The sequence below is a fragment of the Cebidichthys violaceus genome, unplaced genomic scaffold (assembly GCF_023349555.1).
Source record: "Cebidichthys violaceus isolate CVI_PGR_0920_01 unplaced genomic scaffold, fCebVio1.0.p SCAF_8, whole genome shotgun sequence".
In the NCBI taxonomy this organism is placed as follows: domain Eukaryota; kingdom Metazoa; phylum Chordata; class Actinopteri; order Perciformes; family Stichaeidae; genus Cebidichthys; species Cebidichthys violaceus.
In genome coordinates, this window is record NW_027176964.1 from 15889431 (window position 1) to 15897985 (window position 8555).

The 8555-nt window shown below is 40.8% G+C and overlaps 2 protein-coding genes across 2 annotated transcripts; one reads left to right on the plus strand and one right to left on the minus strand.

The window, feature by feature from the left end:
* Positions 1-1030: 1030 nt before the first annotated feature.
* cldn1 (claudin 1) lies at positions 1031-3892 on the minus strand. The gene is made up of 4 exons (XM_068738240.1): positions 3631-3892; positions 2653-2817; positions 2324-2408; positions 1031-1616 (listed from the first exon to the last, which is right to left on the minus strand). The coding sequence occupies exons 1-4, from the start codon at positions 3851-3853 to the stop codon at positions 1454-1456; spliced, it is 636 nt and encodes a 211-aa protein (XP_068594341.1). The 5' UTR covers positions 3854-3892; the 3' UTR covers positions 1031-1453.
* Positions 3893-4723: 831 nt separating this feature from the next.
* zgc:153913 (carboxypeptidase N subunit 2) lies at positions 4724-7920 on the plus strand. Its single transcript, XM_068701962.1, has 2 exons — positions 4724-4794; positions 4924-7920. Exon 2 carries the CDS (start codon positions 4930-4932, stop codon positions 6487-6489), a length of 1560 nt encoding a protein of 519 aa, XP_068558063.1. The 5' UTR covers positions 4724-4794; positions 4924-4929; the 3' UTR covers positions 6490-7920.
* The last annotated feature ends 635 nt before the right edge of the window (positions 7921-8555 follow it).

Consider the following 8555-nt stretch of genomic DNA (forward strand, 5'->3'; position numbering starts at 1 on the left):
AAAAAAGGTCATATTATAGTATGTCGAAAAAAAAAGTCATAGTATAGTATGTCGAAAAAAAAGTCATATTATAGTATGTCGAAAATCTCACAGTATAGCATGTCAAAAAAAAGTCATAGTATAGTTTGTCGAAAAAGTCATAGTATAGCATGTCGAAAAAAAAGTCATAGTATAGCATGTCGAAAAAAAAGTCATAGTATAGTATGTCGAAAAAGTCATAGTATAGTATGTCAAAAAAAAAGTCATAGTACAGTATGTCGGAAAAAAAGTCATACTATAGTATGTTGAAAAAAAAAAGTCATATTATAGTATGTCGGAAAAAAAAGTCATAGTATAGTATGTCGAAAAAGTCATAGTATAGTATGTCGAAAAAAAAGTCATAGTATAGCATGTCCTTTTTGACATAAATGTCTGTAATAAACATTACAGACACATTATCATTCAAATATAAAAATCATGTCATTTGACTTTCCAGATGTGTCCAGATGGTGGTGTGAGTAACATCTCGCTCAGATGGAACAGAACGGTACCATACTGAAGCAAAGTGCATCAGTGCCTCACTCAGGCCAACCTCTTGTTCTGATAAATGAAGCCAATTTAAACTTGCAGTCTTTGTAATAGCCCACAGGGTGTAAAATAGACGATAAAGCAAAGTATGTTTTAGGGCGTGGCTACCTTGTGATTGACATGTTGCAACCACTGCGTTGTCTAGTCTGGAAGTTGTCCGTGTTTTTGTTTATATTAAAATGAGCACTGGTCGCCTACAAATGTCTTACTCAGCGTTCAGACGTCTTACCTTCATTCTTTTGTGTCACTAAAATATAATGCAAAATATAAAACTACTGCGGCCAAAAAAACAAGATGGCGACGACAAACGTACCGAACCTTGGTTAGGAGTATCATGCGCACGCACACACACACACACACACACACACACACACACACACACACACACCATTGAAAGCAAAAACATTGTTGGCTTGCAGAGGTTTATATAGGATTTGAACACCAGCCATATGTTACACATCAAACCAAACCAGACCTGAATGCTATAAAAACATACAATACTACAAAAAACAATGAGGATTTTATTGTACATGATTTGATGGAATAGTGGAAAGATTACAATCAAATTAATTAACAAAAATAAAACTCATACGCTGAGCAGATGTATATCAAATGGGTTATAGTTGTTTTCATCTTTAATATTAATTTCCATTGTGAATATGTGGATGTTCCCTACTTGAGGGATGCAATCATTTTTTTCAAATTGTTGCTGTCTGTGAGCTACTATATACACTACCAGAGAATGGAGTGTATTTCCAAAGAAATATAAACATATACCAAAAACAACACCTGCAAATATACATATTGTAAAAAAAAAACCATTAAGAAACAGAAGTAACAGAAGACCACGTTCTTCCTTGAGCGGAGGCTGGACGGAGTGATGGTCCTAGACGTAGTCCTTGCCCGGCTGGCCTGCGGAGCGGGACGCTGGGTGGCGGGGAGATTTCCCAGAGCCTTCGCTGGAGCAGTTGCAGCAGAGGAAGCTCCCTCCTATGATGATGAGACAGGCCGCTCCCCAGCCAACAAACAAGGCACTTCCGAATTCGTATCTGTGAATTATTCACACATCGCACTGATACTTGTGCTCGCATTTGGAAAGGACAAGCATTACAAGTCATGGAGCCCAAATACAAGCTGGATATATTCTGTTTAATTTGGGCTGATCTGGTTTACAGCAGTACAATTCAAAGATCACGACAGGACTCCAGGTCAGCTGTTTCCCCTTTTTTTTCAGTTTTTATGCTAAGCTAAGCTAACCGACTGCTGGTTGTAGCTTCATATTCACAGAGTATTTTCCAAATTATTTAGTCAAGTATTTTACTTTTGCACTTTTTACTCCACTACATTTATGTGACACATTTACCCGTTAGTTCGCAAATTAAGATTTTACAAACAATATATATACGATCCATATATCAAATAGTTACTGATCAGCAAGGGATTCTACTTTTGATACTTAAAGTACATTCTACTGCTATTACTTTTGTACTTTTACTTGAGGAATATCTTGAGGGAAGAACTTTTATTTGTATCCATTTTTTACAGAATGGTATTTAAAACTTTTACACCACTGAAAATATCACAACAATTTCTTTGAGTGTGTAATACTACCTGATAAACTTGGACCGGCAGGAGAACAACAGTATAATAAAAGATAGTTTAGTTGGCAAGAGTCTGTCCTGTGTGTCATTACACACAGACACAGCGATAATTAGTGTGAATTCCTGACTGAATGTGCAGAGAAGGACGACCTCACCTAGAATTAGTCGGAGTGAATGGGTTGTAGAAGTCCTGTGCTATTCTGTGGCCGTACCAAGATGTTCCCGCCAGAGCAAGCACACCTGAAAACCATGAGCGGAGAAACATTTTATAGTTTTTTGCAGGTTCAAAAAAAATGCAAGACTGTGTCATCTGTCATGCACCAACATTTCTATAAACCCGTGAATTCACCCAAATGTAATGTAAAAGTTGTCGCAATACAGTTGGTCAAAAAACAAAACACACAGTAGTGTGTATCCGACGAGCAAGATGATGCTCAAGCAGTGTGTGTCCTCGCACGTGTGTCTGAAGTGAGTGGACTCTGACCAGCGACGATGAAGATCACCCCTCCAGCTAGAGCCACTTTGTCCTTCTGCTCCGGTTGATCTGCCATACAGGTGGTGCACCTCATGCCCACCACGTCCACCAACATAGAAATAAAGCACAGCAGGATGGCGCTCAGCATCAGCCCACGTGTTCCCAGTACGAGCCCTGGAAAACGAAGACAGACAAAGGCACAGAATCAGAGATTTGAGCCGGTTTCATGCAATTCCACAGCTTTCTAATTTTTTTTTGTATTCATTTCCCCCTGGGTCATCGCTATTCTGACTTCAAATAGAAATAAATTGCAAACAGTGATTACTTCTGACGACTCGCTCCTGTTTCTAATGTATCTTAAATGAAAGCTTGAACAAAACCTAAGCTTAAGAAAGTTCTTTATTATTAAATCTCATCGTTCTTCTTGTTTACAGCAGGCGCAGAACAGGGGGTGGAGTGCAAAGGACATGAGTCACATCCAAGCATTCCTATCTGATGAAGAGCATATCAACCTTTTATCATATAGAAGTTAAAAAATCCATTTACAAAGGCTACATTTACATCTGAAATTCAACACAATCCATAACTTCTATTCCTCTTAAATTGATTTATTAAAAGAAGAATAGGTGTTTTGTTTTTTTCTCAGCCGGCTGCTGGTATTTGACGGACATGTCGGAGCATGCAAGCCATGTTTAGGAAGGTTTGAATGCCCAGAGAGATTCACACATTCCTCTTTTACAGCACACAAGCCCACAAATCCTACTTTTGAAATTGAGACATTTCCTGAATTCATAAAATATTGAAAAAAAAATCTAACAATGTTTCACCATCCCATTTCTCATTTTCTTCCCACATCCATATTTTTGTAGCATGATGAAGAGAAATGATTTAGGACACAACATACTGTGACTATATGCTCACTGCTGGGCCTGATGATATGAGCCGTGGTACAGTGTAATGAAAACATGATGTGTAAACCAACATTACCTGGTAGTTGTAGAAGTGAATCATACACTTTACACTGAATTTGACCAGTGCTCTGTGATACACAGCTCCTCCACAGCCCTTCATACATCGCCTGAGCTGTGATGATGTTGTCTCCTGCGTACGACGAAGCTTTCCACTCCACCATGACTGTGGATGCTATGGAGCCGATGAAGCCCAGGAAGGCCAACGTGAACCCAAGGAGCTGTATACCTGCATTGGCCATTGTTTGATTTCAGAAAATAGAAATGGTAGATGATGAAAGTGGAAAAAGTTCAAAAAGATAGAAAAAAAAAAAACGATCCTAAATTTGTCTTGATGTAGTTCCTGGAGGCTTGGGGGTGCTGGGGCTGATCCTAAACAGTGTAACATTACCTGTGCATCCTCAAGGAACATCCCAGAGAAGAGGGAGGATCCAAGAATGTCATCAAGTCCGACTTTAAAGTTAGGAGGAGCAGGCTGACCCCTAGTGGAGGAGATGGTCTCCTTCAGCGACTGAAACCTCACAGGACTCAAACACACTAAAACAACACAATTCACATTTTGTATTCACACTACAGCTGAGGTTGTGCTTTCAAAAGCAATTAAAAAATGTTGTTTAACGGATCATTCGCAATGCTCAAGCTCTCCGACTGATGCCTCTCTGTGTTGTTACTGTATGTGAGACCCTGGCTGTTTTGGCCAGGGTCTCAATACTTCTAAATAAATAGAAGTAGAAGAAGTCCCACTGGTCGTAGAAGTATTTCTGGTGGACAAAAATAATTACTGGAAAGAGTAACCTTTCTGGTGGCAGCACATTCCCGCTCGCATCTATTTGCTTTGTTTCGGTAAATAGTGACACATCTCTGACAGACGTCTGCTGAAACTAATACTAATAAAAAAAAAGACAGAAGACTCGGTCACTCAGAAGACCGTATTTTTTTGTTACATGTTGTATAATAATATTAAATGATCAAATAAAAGTTTCCTGTTTTCTGCTCTGTGAGGTGAATTGCTGGACAAAAGGAAAAGTCCCCCTTTTTCTGTGAGCAAATGGCAGGAGCTGACCGCTGACCAAAGGTTTTCGGCTTGCCTAATTCAAACGTCTCGTTTGCACTTTGTGTCAGCTGGCCTGTGGATTGACAGGGGGGATTTGTTTCAATGCTACGGGATCCCTGTAACACACAGGTAGGTTGGATTTCATTTTTTATTCTTCTCTTTTTGTAGCTTTTGGTATCTTTATTCTGCTCTGATATCAAAGTAAAATCGACTTTGGTTTCCTGTTAATTCATAGAAACTTTCTTCATGTTTTGACAGTGAAAAATGGACAAAGAATTGGGCCTGATTCTGTTCCTGGCACTGCTTCTCTGTCACAGAGGCAACACACAGTCACACACCTCTTGTCCATACAATTGCCAGTGTTTCACTTCAGTCCAAATACTGTGTTCGTATGAGCGGATGGCCTCTTTACCCAGGAACATGTCCAGGCAGGTCAAAGACTTCATCCTGATCAATTCAGCCGTATCGTACTTGTTCTCCCACACTTTAGAGGAGAGCCCCCAACTCACCAAGCTTATCTTCCTAAGCAACGCACTGCAAAGTATTCACGCTCAGGCTTTTGAGCATCTGACTGAGCTGCAGGAGCTGGAGATCAGTGGGAACCCCTTGCTGGAGCATTTATATTTGGGGACTTTCTCAAAGCAAGGAAACTTGACTAAACTGTTGCTTAACTTCAACCGGTTCAAGACCTTGCCTCCTGGCATGTTTGACTCTCTTAAACAGCTCGAAACTCTGCAGATGAAGGGCAACATCATATCAGATCTGCCTCCGTTCCCTTTCCTCCATAATCTGCGAGTCCTGGATTTGTCCCAAAATATGCTTGAAGACGTAAAGAGGGAAACTTTTTCTAGTCTGGCAAGACTGGAGATCCTGAGAATGAACTACAACCTCATCAGCAATCTGACGTCCGACATGTTCCACAATATCTCTCAGCTGATAGAGCTGCACTTTGAGGGGAATAAGCTATCAGAACTCCCTGACGATATCTTCTTTGTGTTAACCAAACTGAAGGTGCTGAACCTCCGCGGAAACCTACTTACAACTTTCAGCGATAAAGTGTTCGGATTCGAGACAACAAATTTGAAGGAGCTGATTCTAAAAGGGAACAGATTGACTGAGCTGTCCTCTCTGGGCAGTTTGACGTCTCTCACCGACCTCATCTTGTCCTCTAACCGGCTTTCTGACCTTCCTGAGGACATTTTTAGAAATGTTACAGCCCTTGAGAACCTTGATCTGTCTGAAAACCAGCTCGCCCTGCTGCCTGAAACGATTTTTCGTAATTTATTAAGCATCAAGGGAATCTATCTTCACAAGAACAACCTGAGCAAGGTGGACAGTAAACTGTTTGAGGACCAGCCTCTCCTTCAGCAGCTCTACCTGTCCGACAACCAGCTGGAAACTCTCCCACTGGGCCTTTTAGACCCTTTTGTCCTTCAGTACACGGTGAGATTGCACGGGAACCCCTGGAAATGTGACTGCCACATGTCATATCTGCACGACTGGGTGCTGGAAAACAGCAGAGATATAGAGATGCTTGAGAGAATGCTCTGCGCGAGCCCCGTTTATTTGAGAAGACGGGCAGTCGTCTCCATCGACAAGGACCAGCTGGTGTGTCCGGCGTCTAAAGAGGACATGCCTGATGTCAGGGGCTGTAGCCTTCAAGCTACCAGCGACACTGTAATCATCAAATGCAAAGTGGATAAATGCTCTCCAATGACAGTGAAGGTACAGTTTCAGGAGCATGACGGCAGCATTATGGAGCACGTTTTGAAAAATGAGCGTCAATGTAGCAATGAGACGACAATCGAGATCCCTGCTCAGTAGTTTTTCTTCTTATTCAGACTTTGTTCTCTGCGCAAATACATTGTCATGCGTTCAGCCTTTCTTCATACAAAGAAACACACCATATGTTCCGACTGACACAGTCGATACGCTAAACAAACCTCTAACTCGCCATTTGATAAGCATGCTGCCGTATGATAAGAGGGGTGGATGAACCCTTTTCTTGTGAAGTTCAAAGTTCAACACACTGCTTTTTTAAGATCACTGCTAAAAGGAACTTTGAGTAATCATCTGCTAACATGTTGAATCTCAGTAGATGCTTCTGGCTCCCTTGATTATTATGTACACTGGCATTGTCAAACTGAACAAGTGCAGAATACTTAGGGGACGTTTTGGAACAGCTGCCAATGTAAAAGGTCAATAAAATGGATTATTTGCTTCTTACAAGGATTTGTTTGAATTGAAACTGTGCAACACTTTTGAAAAGGCAGGAAACATAGCCTGACCTTTAGGCAGTGTTGGAGGAAGTATTCAGTATTCAGATCGTTGTAGAAAGTCAGATTTCCATGTCTTCTTTCATTATAAAGCAGGTCTATGTGCCAAATAAATACTGTATCAAGTATTAAGACGCTCAATCCACTGAGAAATGCACACTGCCCATATTCAGGAACTGTGCTTTTAAAACTAGTAATCAGGACTTGCATAAGGTTGGGATGTCGCAACTATACAGTCACCGGTAGTTGACAACAAGCCCTCAGGAAGAGCGGCGAGCTTTACAGCCAAACTTACATAGTGGCCAAAACTATGACCAAAGACCAAAGACTTACAAGAGATGTCTTTTTTTTTTTTTTTTTTTTTTTTTTTAGGTGAATCAACTTCCCAGTAGGAACACTTGAATAGTCCTAAAAGTTGTAAAGTGCTTCAGAGTTATTCTCCTTCCTCCTTTCATGTGAATGATCCCGAGAACGAGGCTGGACCACGGGTTTGGAGGCGGGGTTAAAGGAAACGTTAGCATGAAGATCCAGATAATTTCATCTGAATTTTATACCGCGATGTTTTTATCAAATTTTTTTTTTTTTTTTGCTTCATGCATCACTGATTCCTTCATGGGAATGAACGGGTCGCCGCCTCCGACACTCTATCCAGTTCTCTTCATACATCCATGGTTGACCCACACAATGAGGCCCAATCCCAGTGTCCCTCCTAAGGCCTTAAACCCTGAACCCTCAGGGACTTACTGACGTCACCTGGTGAGTGGTTGAGTGTGAGAGACTGTGAGGGCTTGAAATGGTGTCAATACGAATCGGACTTTGCTGCAACGTATCGTGTTACCACGACAACGTTAAACAGTATTTTTTACAATTGTGGGTATTATTTTATACTTTTTATTCCTTGATTCTTTCAGGCTCTTTTTCTCACAAGATGAGAGTTAATATTAAAATAATCTATTTACTCGTTTTTGTCAAAACAGCTTCAACAACTAAATTAAATGTTTGATGAATAAATCTGTGTAATATAATCTCTGCTTCCATTCCTCTGATTTCATGTGGTTTTATGTTCCATCTTTAGTCCTTAATGTTTCTGAGTAAATGTTAATTTGTCTCCATGCTTCCACCGGTAAGCCCGTGTTTAACGTCACATTGCTATGAATTGTGGGTAATTCCCTTGCGCAAATTCTGCAGAAGTGCGGACTTACGGAGAGGGTTCATAAAGGGCTCGAAATGTCTGCAAAAGAGCCTCAAAGACTCGATGACTTGACAGTGGGACAGTCCTAAACCCTCACGGACTTTGCAGGAGTGCACCCTAAAGTCTGTGAGTACGTGAAGACAGCGAAAAACGCAGATGGGAAGATTGAAAACTCTGACCAAGCAGAGCAGACTGGGGTTATTCCCCGAACAAGGCTTAAAGAGACAGGTGACGGAGGGAGAATACAGGTTAGGGGTTAGGCCAGTAAGACAACATTCTTCTTCTAAGACAAATTTCTAGAATATTCAAGCACATAAATATGTTGTGGTAAAAACCTTAAATACAAGTAAGAACCTGGAAAAGAGCACGCTATATCGCCTTTAACTAAAGGTTCCCATCCTACAATGTAAAAATACTCAAAT